General features: G+C 42.2%; 1 protein-coding gene across 5 annotated transcripts in view; it reads right to left on the reverse strand.

Annotated features, from left to right (window-relative positions):
• Nucleotides 1-15141, reverse strand: part of FSTL4 (follistatin like 4) — a 491509-nt gene that overhangs the window by 26986 nt on the left and 449382 nt on the right. For 3 of the 5 annotated variants that reach the window (XM_066617278.1, XM_066617275.1, XM_066617280.1), the window contains 3 exons: nt 12445-12565; nt 1044-1211; nt 339-473 (listed from right to left, as the gene is read on the reverse strand). In XM_066617278.1, coding sequence (XP_066473375.1) covers nt 339-473; nt 1044-1211; nt 12445-12565 — 424 coding nt within the window. The remainder of the gene's footprint in view (nt 1-338; nt 474-1043; nt 1212-12444; nt 12566-15141) is intronic. The other 2 variants (XM_066617279.1, XM_066617277.1) reach the window with 1 other exon arrangement.

The following is a 15141-nucleotide window of genomic DNA, read 5'->3' on the forward strand; positions in this document are numbered from 1 at the left end:
GCCAGCTCTGAGAAGCCCCACTGAGCAGGCTAGGACTTTATTTTTGTCTTTTAACTCTGAGGAGACCTCCAGCTTGCTCAACTCCATCGTAGGATACAGTGAGAGCCGTTTGACACCTCTATCCTTGTGCTGGATAGGATTGAGCTCTGAGTTGCTTTGAAATCTGGCCTACTTGTGTGAGTTTTACTCAGGTAAACTTCTGTTTGGTTCCATTTTCTTAAATCCTAAGGGTTCCGCCCCCCCCCAAAAGCAAACAGGAAAACAGTAATCTTATGCTTATATATACTATTAGGTAACTAAAATAACAGATTGAACATAAATGTGAAAGCTGAGCTTACGGGTCTTTCTAGCTGAGTCTTCAATGAAGAGGGAGGAAATATCTTCATCAACACCCACTTCATTTTTAGCAATGCAAGTATAGGCACCTGTGTCTTCATAACGAACGCTAGTGATGTGAAGTTCACTTCCATTTGCTGCCCAAAAACAAAAAACAAAAAAAACAATCCATAAACAGCTGCAACCTGTAACACGGTTTGGACATTTAAAGGATATAAAGCTGCAACTCTAAACACATTTGCATGCAGGTCCATTGAAATCAAATGGGATCAGAGTAGCCTCACAATGTTTGCTAATTGATAAAATCCTTGTACTTCTGAGAATATTAATTTTGAACAAAGTGTTTGTACAGCATTCTGATACTATAAATATATATGTGAAATTGATCATTCTATTATGAAATCTGTTCCAAATGTATTCCATGTCTTATATTTTTAAGTTAGTAAAAATAATCATTGAAAACTGCCTTAATTTCAGCAATAACATGACAACAGAAGGTATATGACACCAGCATTATGATTTATGCAATAGGTGGGACCAACTATTTTTCACCTTCTCCAATACAGCACTTGATGTAAGTTTTGGCAGAGAAGATCCGGAAAGACTCCACTGCAGTTAAAGTATGAATGAGAACAAGGCACAAAAGCAAAATGCAAAGGCCATCCCATCTAACTCTGACTTAGGATACATAAAGAAAATTTTCTTACCCTTACCTAACAGCGTCAGTTGCTTGGACAATTTTGGCACAATCCCAATGCCGTTCTTCAACCAGGAAATGTTGGGGTTTGGAATGCCCTCAGCATGGCATTTGAGACTCGCTGATACACCAGGTTCTTGTGCTTGCGTTTCGGGATAGACACGAATCACTGGAGGCACTGTGGGAGAGAAAGGAATGAGTGACTTGAAATTAACCTGGCAGGTGTCACCTCTTCTTGTTTGCTGCAATTTACTAACATCAAACACAGGAGTACATGCCAAACGACATGCTGCACAATTCCAGGTTCGAACAAGCCACAGAGATGTGAGTTAATCAAATCATCATGTAGATGGATGTGAGCAGAGGATATAAGGGAAGTAGGGAATGTGGGGGTTCAGGCTGCATTTATGACAAATCATGGGACTGAATCAATCCTCCTTTGTCTGCTGTGAAGAGTATTTGCCAAGAAGGCAGGTGAAATGATCTACATAGAATTTCTGCTTTCCACTCTGTCATACGTAGTAGTGTATCCTCTCATTTCAGCTCAGTGCTAGTGCATCCACATGTGGGAGCTCTCCAGATTCCCTCTCACATTAAATCAGTTTTCCATGTTCATTTGTTATCCTTGCATCCTGCCTCCATGTTTTTCTTGTGCCATCACTGATGCGCAAAATACAACAAACTGACCCAATTAAATTTGTATGATATCATAATGAATGCATTTCTATGGAGCTGATGTTAAGCAAAGAACTTCTGATGCATAACGTTAGCACCCAGCCTTTTTCTTTAGTAAATTAATTTGTGACAGTATCACAATCCACAAACTTTCTGTGGGGCTCATTACTCTAGTAAAGATGTTCCCAATATCCTATTTGGAAAGGAAGAACATACAATATCTAGCAATGATATGCAAGTACAGTATGTTTTAAGTCCTTTCCGGTGACTGTCAGCAGACAGATTACACTATCTTGCACCTACCCTAAAATAGTTCTCAAGACACCACCAGTGCTGGTTAATACTGTAAATGGAATCAGAAATGATAGTCTGGATTCCAGTCTTTTGTTTTCAAAGATCTAAAAAAAGACAGTTCAGGTGTAACTTCAACTGAAGTGACTGGAAGCAATTATGGTGAGGAAAAAAAAATCAGACCCGAGAGCTAATAATACAGAAGTATGCCGAGCTTCCATTTTACATTGCACATTTGGATTTATTTATTTTCATCCATAAACTCAAAACAAGGCCAGCTGTACTATTAAGAATATCTTATGTCATTCATTACAATAAACTTCATATAGTATGCGAGTCTCTAACCACACTGACCTTGCCAAGCCTACTAATCATAGGCTGTCTGGTGGAAAGCATGCCAGATTGCTTTCAGATTCCTTCTGAATTCCCTCAGAAGGAAAGAGATTTGTGTACTGAGACTACTACAAAAGCCAACTCCTCTTAGTAAATTAACATGAGTAAAAAGTCCAACATATGACTACAGCAGTTGGCGCTAAATGATACAATTACAGCCATTGGACAAGCTAATTTTAGCAGACATGACATCATATCTTCAAATAGGCAGCTATGCTGCATCTTCAATAAATCACACCTGCTTTCTAAGGATGATGTTTATAAAAGGAAACAGATAAACTATGTCAGGATTTTGTTGGCACTGAAAGGAGGGCAATATTTATACAAATCTATCTTATTGTGCCTTAATTAAAGATTACTGCAATACAAAATTTTGTACAGAGGGTTACATGTACAAATCAAGTTTCATCAGATTTATTTTTTAAAAAGATCAAAACAAAATAGCTGTGTTGGTCTGTTGGAATAACATTCATTGAGAGTTATGCCTATAAGAAGGACATGCTGCAATGGGTTTTTGGAAGGGGAGGAGGTCCTGACAGGGGATCTGGGATACATTATGGACTTTTAGTCCACAGAATGCTGGAGGATTGAACTATGGAGTGTCCTAGAGTGCCATATTATAGTTGTCCCTTTAGCCCTGAAATGGTGGAAATGTTTGTGTGTAGATTTTTAGTGAGTTTTGTTCCTCCTGTCAGTGATTTAGTGGATCCAGAAAGGTGGATTGAGGCCTGGACGGTAGGCTGGATATCAAGGGCATGGCTCCCAATGATACTATCCCCTTCCAGGCCTTGTTCCACCTCCCATTCCATCCTGGTCTCCTCCCCACCCTGTTCCACCCCTCCCCACCTCCCTCCTGCACTCACTTACTGGCACTGGGGGATGTGGAGAATCAGGTGGTGTTGAACCACTTGCAGCAGTGGCCTGGCTCTGCAATATTGCATGTCACTTTTGTAAGCAAACAGATGTTACCGATCATCCAGAGCAGGGGTGCCCAACCCCGGCCAAGGGCCACTTGTGGCCCTCAGGAACTCCCAATCTGGCCGGTGGGGAATCCATAGTCTCCAATGAGCCTCTGGCCCTCCAGAGATTTGCTGGAGCCCACGCTGGCCTGACCCAACTGCTCTCAGTGTGAGGGCAACTGTTTGACCTCTCCCATGAAATGTGGGACAAGGGATCCTTTCACTGCTTGCTGTTTCATGTCTGTGATGCAGCAGTGGTAGTGAAGGAAAGGCTGGCCTTGCTTTATGCAAGGCTTTTTATAGGTCTTGAACTGTTGCAAGACCTTCATTCATTCATATAAGTTCCATCTCTGATAGATTCATTTATGTAAATTTATTCAAATTTGAAATGTAAATTATTTTTTTCCAGGCCACCAATACAGTGTCAGAGAGATGATGTGGCCCTCCTGCCAAAAAGTTTGGACACCCCTGATCCAGAGGCTACTTGTCTTCGGGATGCTGGCTGAGGATTCTTGTCCAGGATTGCAGAGTCTACCTCAAAGGCTATTCAGCTTGGAGAAGTGTTGCAAATGAGCTTTCCTGACTCCCTTTGCAGGGGTTAAAACTGGTATTCTGAACAGATGATTTGAAGCTTTGAGTCAGAGTGGGTCAACAATAGTTGGCTGTCTCTCCCAAAGTTGTATTAAAAGCAGGAAGAATGTCAGAAGTTAGGTCCTGCTGCATATATACTTGCATTTCAGTGTGAATAAATTGTGGTCCTGTTTATAATCCAAGACATCTTTTCTTGTGTCTCATTTGGGAGGTGCATGAAATATGAGCAACTCAAACAACTCTGTCTGCAAATACTGTTTTTGTAGGCAGTGAACCCTTCATATTTTTTATCACTGTCATCTCAGGTCCCGAGTGAGCTCTGATGCACCCACAGAGCTATCTCCAGGCACAAGCGTTAATTCATTCATTTGACCAACAAAACACTTTGCAAATTAGTTAATGTTACTGTATTACCTTTTGTGTTGGGGAACTGGCTATGACTCAGTGCTAGAGGTTTGCATGGAAAAGGTCCTAAATCCCTGGCATGTCCAGAAAAGGCAGATAAAGAATATTTACTGGAACCCTGGAGAGCTACCGCCAGATAGCCTAGATACTGAGCTGAGATGAACCAATAGTCGGACTCAGTATAAGGTGGCTTTATAGAGTATTGGTACTTAATTATCTCCAGTTGTTCCATCATTGCTCAAAATTCAGTCGCAAAAGCTAACAAAGACTTCAAGGCACAGGATCAAGGCTTGCCACTTGCAATTAATAAAACCAAGGTTGCTCTAATCCCCTTATTCATTCAAGGATATCAAACAAGTGTGGAACACTACTCCCCCATATATTTTAACTGCAGCCCTGAGAATAGCACAGATTTACGCTGTGAAAGCATTGCCACTAGGTACCTAAGGCAGTGAATCAAAGTTCTCCATTAAAATTGTCTTAAAGCGAAATTATATTGTGCTATGTCACTATTTCAGAATGATTTAAAGAGGATTGCACATAATTCTTTCCAAGGAAGCACTGCACCTCCATCCTTGTCCTGCTTTCACGCACCCCATTTTAAATATTTGATTTCTATTCTCTTGTCTAGATAATTCATGGAAAAGGTAAGTTATTGCTTGCAGTCACTTCATAGTAACTTGGAAAGCACAGAATGAATTTTTATTCTCCTTGATAGAAATAAATTGTAGCCCAAGTACTTTTTTCTTTTTTCTTTTTTTTACATTCACAAGGTCATCAGATGAATATCGTACTTTGGAATTTATAAAAACTTTTCCCTAACCAAATGTAAATATTTTGCATTAGATATGGTATTTTATACCCAAAAGTCATCAAATAATATTCATCAAGTAAAAGTTCAAAAAACAAGCCGCAGAATGGACACTTCGTTAAGAACAGGTTGATCATACCAGTCTTGGTACCCTCTGCTAAATGGCCCAAGAGTCATGGTTTTCAGTCATGATTTTCTTAACCAGCCTTTAGCAAGGTAAGAGCAAATGCTTACCCACTTTTACTAAAAAGCGGCATATTATTTTTATTAATAATAATCTGTATTTAAGTGGAAGAAAAAGAAATAACATAGAATTAGGATGGTAAATATTGCTACAGCTGCATAATGTTCATATGATCTTATGTTCCCTTTTATATTTTCTCTGTTTCCTACTGCAACTCACTGCCTAAGCCTATCCAAGATTGGGCTGATGTGCAGAGACATTTATGATAGTAGAACACAGTTGCACTGTTATAAAAAGGGTTTTGGAAGTGCATGCAGCATGTGGCCATGTTTGAAGTGCTGGTGCAAACTGTGGCAGTGCAGGAGGTCTGCCAGTGGACCTAGACTATTAAGTCAGATGATGGCAGGGGCGGTAGTGGGCAGAATGGGGAGGGGAAAGGGTGGAATGGGGAGGGGATGGGGCAAGGAGGGGTGGATTGAGGCTGGGGGCTGTACTGGCAGCAGAATCGCTGCCGATAACCCATCCCCCTTCCAGGCCTCAATCCACCTTTTTGGGTACACTTGGACTTTTGCCAGCAAAGTAGTTGGTGCAGATCTGAGTAGACCAATGCAGGTGGATTACGCTTATGCTGAGGCAAAGAAACTGGGGCCTGTAACTTCCCTATGGGAAGCTACGGGCACCTTGCTGGCACAAGGGAGTGTTTGGTAGGATTGGGCTGTACGTTTAAGAACATGAAGCTGAATGAATGGCATATAATTTTCCCTGTTTACTCCTTCCTCCACCTGTTTTCCTCCCTCTACTAACAACACTACTAACACTACTGTGGTGTGAAGACAAAATAAAGCAACTCATTAACAATGTGAATGCCTATAACAGAGGTGTGAGTGCCTGCATGCGTTAGTGAAGCACAAGAATGGCAAATTCAGGTGTAAAGCCTTAGGCCAGGGGTGTCAATCATAAGGCCCGGGGGCCGAATGCGGCCCGCGAAAGCTTTTTATCTGTCCCTCAGGCTCTCAGCTTCTGAGTAGTGCTGAGGTGTTACTGCTGAAAGGACAGTCCACATGAAAATTGGGTTGTCCCTTATCTTGAAATATGATCAAGATTTGCATGTTTTCTCTTCTGTCATTTGCAGCTAAGTGAGAAAAAGTGTTTATTTTTGGTTATGACACGTTCAATGACATCACTTCCTGTCTAATGTCATCACTTTTGGTCCTCAGCAGACACAATGAATGCTATTCGGCCCTCTGTATGAAACAAGTTTGACACCCCTGCCTTAGGTTGAAGGAACACTGTGAGGTTGCATCAATTAGTTACACTGATAGATCATTTGCCCTTTCCTCTTGTTTCTTTGTGATCAGAAATGGTAGGAATTGGCTGCTTTTCTACTAAATGTAACATTGTCATCTGTTACATTGTTCAGAATTTGTCATTATTACCTGAAAACTCTCCTTCAGGATCTCTGAAATTGGATACAGGAGCCAACTGCCTTTGGTAGCCATTTTCATGGAAGACGTTACAATGATTTATGTCAACTTATTCTACAGTGCAGCAACCAAGGAAAATGATTCCCTACACTCAGGGGTCTTTTGGTTTGCAAACTATCCATTTTCATAGCAGATTACTGTTTTATGAGACTTTTTATTCCCAGAAAGAGCTTTCTGTTAGACAAGATAAATAGCTTTTCTTTCACTACACTTGATGTATAAAATGCAATCCTCTAATGTGATATGAGCACATATGAGGAGGAAAGCATGTTCCCAGCACACCTACTTTCCTTTATGACCCCTGCTAAATATTCATGCAAGAAGGGTCCATTTAACTGGATTAAATTTCCTCCTTACAGAAATGCAATGAAAAATAACGGAATTCATAGAAACCAGTAGCTACAAACCAATACTGTTCAACTATTCCGTGCCAAATGCCATGTGTTTCACTTCATACTCCTCTTCTCCATTCCTCAGTGCCCTTTTAATGTTGCCTTATGACCCAATCCTATGTGCACACTGCACTGCCAGAGGTAGGAAGTGGAGATAAAGGAAGGGTCATCTCCCACTTCCCTCCACTGCCTCTCCCTTCTTGCCTGCTTGGCCTTTTATTCTGGCTGTCCAACCTCTCTGGTTGCAGAACTGGCTGGGTGGACAAGGAGGAGGTTGTGGAGCCAGAGTGATCCTGTTGCGATCATGTTCCTAGAAGGCTAGTGAACAGAACAGGATCACTGCAGCCCTCTGCTGCTTTTTTCTCCAGGATCACAGCTGGAGTCACTTGCAGCAGTGGCACTGGAGGAAAAAGTGAGTGATAAGCGAGCAGGAAGAGGATTAGAGTGCAGGGTAAAGCAGCTAAATGGGCAGTGGGCCTGGGAATATGGCAGACAGGTACAAGGTGTAGGGTACCCCTGTTCACTGTGTTCTCCAACCCACCTCTGTGAATGGCCACTTCATTCTGCCTCAGGTGGGCTGGCCTTGTTCACCATAGGTGTAAAATAACAGGGATGATGGTTAACTTCCTAACAGATTTTTGCTTAATGTCCAGGTCATACAGTATCCAGCCATGAGGTCCCTTCTTGAAATGGAAGGTTCTCCCTCACCTTATCTCCCATGATAAATACTGTAAGAGCTTTGCATTCACAGCCATATGTGCTCTAAATGCACTCATACTGGGTTTATGTAAAGGGAACCATGCTGTCCTTCACCAAAGGATGTGGAATGGTACAAACAGGTAATAACGTTATGAAACTTTTCTCAGGGGAGCTAGGTAGCTACACGATACAATCGCTTAGCACAGGGGTCTCCAAACCCAGCCCGGGGGCCAGATGCGACCTGCGACAAGCCTCTATCTGCCCCGCAGCAAGCCTCTGGTTCCCTGCAAACCTTTGGCCTGCTCAATTGAATGTGACCAGAGCTGTGCTCCAGTTGCATCTGGAGGGTGTTCTGAGGGCCGGGGAGGCCATGCACTTCCCCTCAGAATGCCTTCTAAAGGTCTAAAAAAAAAATCACTTTCTGGTTTTCCTGAAACACCAGAAGTGACTTTTGGGGGCATCTAAAGGCCATGGGCTTTCTAATGTATTTATCTAAATTTAATATTTAAAATTTGTTTATTTTTCTGGCCCTCAACTCCATGCCAGATGTGGCCCTCTGGCCTAAAAGTTTAGAGACCCCTGGCTTAGCAGAATGTGGCAATACATAAGCTACTGAGGGCCCAATCCTATCCAACTTTTCAGAGTTGATGCAGCTGCAATGAAGCCCTGAGGTAAGGGAATGTTTGTTCCCTTACCTTGCACAGGCCTTTATGACTTTATGACTGCCCCCCTTTATGACTGCCCCCCCCCAAACTGTAGGATGCAGCACCTTCTCCATTGGCACAGCTGCATCAGCACAGAAAAGCTGGATAGGATTGGGCCCTGATTTTCCTGTGTACTAAAGCATTTTTGTGTGAGATTTTGTGATAGGAAAAATAAGGTTTGTCAAACAGCTCTAACTGGATCCTGTGGCTATGCCTATAATCTGGAATAATAATGAGTTGCCATACATTTATTCATTGTTAGGTATGACCATCAACATTATCTGTAAGGCTTCATTCACTGGGTACAGTCATCACTTGCTACATCACATGAATTGTCAATGTAAACTGTGCAAGTCAAACTCTGTATAGGAATGCATCTCCACAGCAGGCATTCTGCCACCTTCCATCCCCAGGGGAAATTCCAGATCTTATTCCTTCAGTGCCAAATCATGAAAGTCAAGATATGTCTGAGAGAGAATCTATCTTGCCGTGCTTGCATGGCCTTCAGTAGGTGAGGCAGCATTGTTTTGCCATCCCTCTCTGATCCATTGCTCCAATATCAGTTGCTAGAACAAGTAATCACTGGAGCGAAAAAGGAGAGAGGTGGAGGGTATCAAAGCATATTAAGAGCTTCAACAAAGCACTTTAGGGAAAACCCCCAAGAGGTAACTCAGGAACACTTAGCACTGTATAAGACAAATATTTTCCACAGACTACAACATCACTCTGTCAGAACTGATACCCGGGCACTTGACATATTTGCTAGCACTTGGTGACTGTTCAGTCATATTACAAGGCAAACGAGGAAGTACATTTATAATGAGAAGGTTTCTTTTTGATATGTAGGTGCCTTACAGTAAGGCACCTTAAAAAAAAAATTCATTTCCCTTCACTTTTATCTACTAAGAACATATATCCCTTCCATCTTGCTGTATGTGAAAAGACAAGTTAGAGCATGCCTCTGATCTGATCTACTGTCTACAATATCCTGCTCCATATGATCGTCTTTGAAGTTTGGGATAGGTTTCAAAACCTTCAGAGCTTTAATTCTCAGAAATGACAACAGCTTACATTGCTGCCTGACACCCATCTAAACCTCAATAAAGGTTCAGAACGCCTCAAATGATATACAAAAGTAAACTCTTCTGCTTTTCCCCCTAACCTATCATTCATCATACAAATGGTGTTTTGAGAAGGGCAATCTCTTTTCTCCACTGAAGCATAAACAACCCACGTACTGTATGTGCATTTCTATGGCTGTGTGATTTATTTTTTTAAAGTCATACGCATTTCTTTAAGTTATACCAATGACATATTCAGTCACAACAAATTGTCTACTGTCTCCTTAGATTACCACAATTTCCCCCACCCCACCCCCAGCATATTACTATATTACAAAAATATCCAGTATTGCCTTCTTCAAGGAAACTGACCCTATAAAAGTGGAACATGGAATTTCTTACTGCACAGAGAATTGGGAAAGAATGACATTTGGGGCAAACAATTGATTACTGGGCTGGGACACCTCTCTTATGAGGAAAGGCTACAGCATTTGGGCCTATTCAGTCTAGCAAAAAGGAGCCTGAGGGGGGACATGATTGAGATGTACAAAATTATGCAGGGAATCAATAGAGTGGATAGAGGAATGTTCTTTTCCCTCTCACACAACACCAGAAAGAGGAGACATCTACTAAAATGGAGTGTTGGGAGAATTAGAACAGACAAAAGAAAATACTGCATTTCTTTACCTAGTAAGTAATTAATCTGTGGAACTCCTTGCCACAGGATGTGATGATGGCACCTGGCCTAGATATCTTTAAAAGGAATTGGACATATTTGTGGAGGAAAAGTCCATCACAGGTTACAAGCCATGATGGGTACATGTAACTTCCTGGTTTTAGAAGCAGGCTATCTCAGAATGCCAGGCGCAAGGGAGTGGCAACAGGATGCAAGTATCTTGCTGTCTTGTGTGGTCTCTGAGGGTTCTGGTGGGCCACTATGAGATACAGGACGCTGGACTAGATGGGCCTTTGGCCCGATCCCACAGGGCTCTTCTTATGTTCCTATACAAGGGCTATTTGGAAAGTAACCTCCGATTGGCTTTAAAAAAACAAGAATGAAGGAAAACAATTTAATATTGCTCAGAAGTTACATACCATGCCAGCACTTCATTTTCACATAATCTCCACCTGAATTGAGACAATCGTTGTATCCTGGAACAAGCTTTTGTCTCTCCTCGCTGCCTGAGCACAGAAGAATCATGCCTTTTGTTTACACCAGTGTTTCTCCAACTGTGGGTTGGGACCCACTAGGCGGGTTGTGAGCCAATTTCAGGTGTGTCCACACTCATTTCAATATTTTGTTTTTAATCTATTAGATTTGATGCTACCATGGTATGTGAACTGCATTTGAGGAACTATTACAGACCTGTACTTTAAACAAGCTACTATGTATATTCTTTTAACAATGATTGTCAATGTGACTTATTCCTGGGTAAGTGTGGGTAGGATTGCAGCCTAGGATTTTTAAACATTTTCCTGCTTGATGATGTCACTTCCAGTCATGACATCACTTCTGGTGGATCCTGATAGATTTTCATTCTAAAAAGTGGGTCCCAGTGCTAAATGTGTGAGAACCACTGGTTTACACAAATGCAAGCTGGCTGAGCTCCCTGGCAGCAACTTTCTTGAGGAGGGTAGACACAACAGGACACAACAATTGCCTCAATTCAGGCAGAGATCACATGGAAGTGAAGTGCTGGCATGGTATGTAACTTTTGAGCAGCATTAAATTATTTTCCTTCATTCCTGTTTTTTTTTAAAGCCAAATGGAGGTTACTTCCAAATAGCCCTTGTATGCCATGCAGCTGCCCCAGGTGGTGAACTAGCAGAGGTATCCCACACCTGTGCACTGCCTCTGCTAGCAGTATGCCTACCAGCTGCACCTGGCCTTTCACTCATTCTCTTGGCCTGCTAGCTGACAGAGTGAATCCACTGTGCTGGTCCATCACCTCTTCATTCACTAACCAGAGGAAGCAGGGAGCAGAATTGTGGTAGCTGTAGCTATAGCAGCCACCACTCTTGTTTTCTTTTTCTGGAACTTATTTCCCCCCAGAGTTCCAGGAATGAGGCTGAGGTTTGCGATGGCACCCCCCCCCCATGAGATGACACTGCCCTTGTGTGCAAATCTGCCCCTTCCCCACTTACCTGGAACAGGAAGCTTCAAGCTTCCCTGACGCTTTAAACTGTGCTGCCAACAAACCAGAAGCAGAGTTTCAGACTGTGCTGGGAGCCTCAGGGAGGCTTCCGCATGGTCCTAGAGGTGTGCAAGTCTCCGCACACAGGGCATTTGCCCCGTTCATTTAATGGCAGGTCTGCTGAGGAGCAATGGAATGGGGAGGGGAAGCTGCCAGGGGATGTACAAGTGGAGAAGATTCCAGCTAGGCCTTGGTCAAGAAAAGAGAAACCTTTGTCAACAGCTAGCCACCATGGTCCCACAAGGAACTTCCAAGGTCTTAAATATTGCAAATAAACTGAACATTATTCTTATTGGCTATATTCAAATTCTACATAAAAAGTAACAAATATCTTTTCATATATTTGTTGGACTGGCACCTTGATAATTTTCATGTGTTTCTTTTGGCCTGGCATGTCTATCGTTTTTTAAAACTGTGAATTCCCTGCTTGGACAGATTAAGTTAAGGTTGTTGTTGCTTCTTTTCCAGTGTGTGTGTTCTACTTTGTTGCTTTCTGAGGACAGTGTTAACATTCAGCATTTCTCACAGGAATGTTTCAGCGGATTATCATACGTGCCATTTACTAACCATTCACCTGAAGGATGTGGGTCTGATACAGTTCTTCGTAGCCATAGGCATGACACGTGTAATTGCCCATGTGAATAGTTGTTACCTTGGTGATGTAGAGAGAGTCATCTTCTCCAAAATCCTGCAAATAACAAAAGACAACGGAGGAAAAAGAATGATCATTTTGAAAACTTGTTTTAAATGCTGCAAGAGGCTAAGCAGACATGTTGGTCATTTTTACAGTTTCTTGGATTTCAGTGGGCTAGAATTCTGACAAATGTATTTTGATGTGCGTGAATCAGTGGAAGAGAATGCAAAAGTGAATGCTTGAAGGTACATACATGAAAATTAAACTGAAAAGTAGAACTTCTTTTCTGGTCACTGGTAATATTGCATGGATATTAAATAGTTGAAACCTAGGTTTGAGAGTAAACAATTTAAATTAACTTAAATTAATATTAAGTTACAACTTAAATTATGAAGCAAGCTCTGCCTTCTAGGAGAAGTAACTTAATCTAGGCAGACAGCTAATGAAAGCATCATGACCTATTTTCTAAACAAAAAACGAAAACTGACTTGTCACTTATCTGCACAAGCAGATAAGTCAATGGTTTTTTTGTTCCAAAACCTATTTATGGGCTAAGGATGAGAAAAAAAATATTTCATTTTCAGAAGCCATTTGATTTTTAATTGGCTACAATATGTCTTATCTCATTTGCAAAAAAATAAAAAAGAAGTCTTTTTCTTATATTGTATAATTTTGAATAATAATTATGCTCGAGAAGCGGAAACTTTGCTTGGTTTCAAAGTTGCTCTTCCGCTCTCCTTCTCGGATTATTGCAAACGATGCTGCACAAGACTATATGGTGAGGAAAAAATACACACAGCAGATTTTCTCCTGTTTTCATTAGCGTGCAGAGATCTGCTGTGCTGAAGTGCTGATACTTTTTTATACAAGACCCTCAAGGATACATTGGGGGAAAAAAATCTTACTTAACTCGCTTAAAGAATTTAAGATTTTCTTCCTTAATTAGCCCAGTGGATGATACATGCTCAATATAAAATCCTTTACATGCAGAGCTTCAGTGCAGAGGATAACATATCTCTCATTACGCAACAAGAGTAATCAAACATAAAGTACCAGCTCACAAACATGAATGCAAAAATGTTTGACTTCTCAGTCCCAAAGAAGCTTCCCAACGGATACCAGAAATTAGGGAATACCACTTGGTCCACACAGCTCATAGCAACCTGGACACAAACCCAAGAATTAGCAGGAAAGCTAACCAACTGTGTGATAAGCGAGAAGTCCTACTTGCAGATGCAGATATGTCTGTCTCTCAGGCAGCGTATGAACTGCATGGCTAAGAGTGTGAGCTGAGGAGGTCCAGTACAACTTTCTCCTCACCCATGACCTCATAAGGAGACTTGAAACAAACAGCTAATCACTCAGCCTCAACCTCTCATGGGATTGTGGTAAGAAATAGAGCTTTTAAAGAGTGTTCATAGTCTCTATAAAATACAGGTATAACCTAATTATCCATGGATTTTTTTTTCACCCACGGATCTATCTCAATGCAATAAGCATGGCCCTTTAAATTAAAGCAGGGGTGCCCAAACCCTAGCCTGGGGGCCATTTGTGACCCCCGAGGAGCCCCAATCCAGCCCACAGGGAGCCCCCAGTCTCCAATGAGCCTCTGGCCCACCACAGACTTGCTGGAGAGAGGTGGCCATAGCTGCTCAGCTCAGCTGCATGTGCTGCCTCCCTACTTGCTGCTTTTCCGTGGCTGTGAATGAGGTGGGGAGGGCGTGTGAAACATGGTGGGGGGAAGTGGTGGAGACTCCCCACCAAACCAAGAGAAGGCTGGCTGGGCAGTGTCGGAAGTGCTGTATCTTATCAGCACAGGACACACAAGCCTGACCTAAAGAGAGCTCCGCCAGTAAGTACAGGCTTTCCTCCACTGGAAAGGAGGGAGCCCAGCCTGCTCTTAGTGGTGGGGGGTTGTCCAAATGCCACAGCCTGCATTCCTCCGTCTTGCCTGGGGGGGAATAGGGGTGGCATGTTGGGGTGTATGTGTGTGAGCATGCCCTCATCTACTTTGGGAGTGAGTTGCAATCTTGCTCTGTGTGGCTGCAATCCTATCTACACTTTCCTGGGAGTAAGCCCCATTGACTCAAATGGGACTTACTTCTGAGTAGACCTACATAGGCTTGGGGTCTGCGTCTGCTTAACCAAGGATCTTCACCTTTCTCTTTTTCCTCTCCCTTCAAAAAAGAAAAAAAGCCACTCTTGATCAGTCAAGCTTTGTCTCCAAAAATTGATTAAAAAATAAAAATATCCATTCCTTTTCAGCCATCCCCCTTTTTCCTCCTGCCTCCTTTTGGGGGAGGGGGGTACTTCCCATGTTGGCTGCTATTATAAGACAAAAGGCACAATCCTAGCTAGATCTACTCAGAAGTAAGTCCTATTGTGTTCAATGGGACTCACTCCCAGGAAAGTGAGATTAGGATTGCAGCCAAACAGTCTCTGGGTCTCGGTTTCACATCAGTTTGCAATTAGCAGATGCACACAAAACAAAGGCTTCCCCTCCCCCAGCAAATTCATCACTTTTCCCCCCTCCCTTTCCAAAACCCTCCAGGTGTGCTGCTAACAAACTCAGGGCACAAACCTAACCAGGTCTACTCAGAAGTAAGTCCTATTTTGTTCAATGGGGTTTA

The sequence above is a fragment of the Tiliqua scincoides genome, chromosome 2, assembly GCF_035046505.1.
Source record: "Tiliqua scincoides isolate rTilSci1 chromosome 2, rTilSci1.hap2, whole genome shotgun sequence".
NCBI lineage: Eukaryota > Metazoa > Chordata > Lepidosauria > Squamata > Scincidae > Tiliqua > Tiliqua scincoides.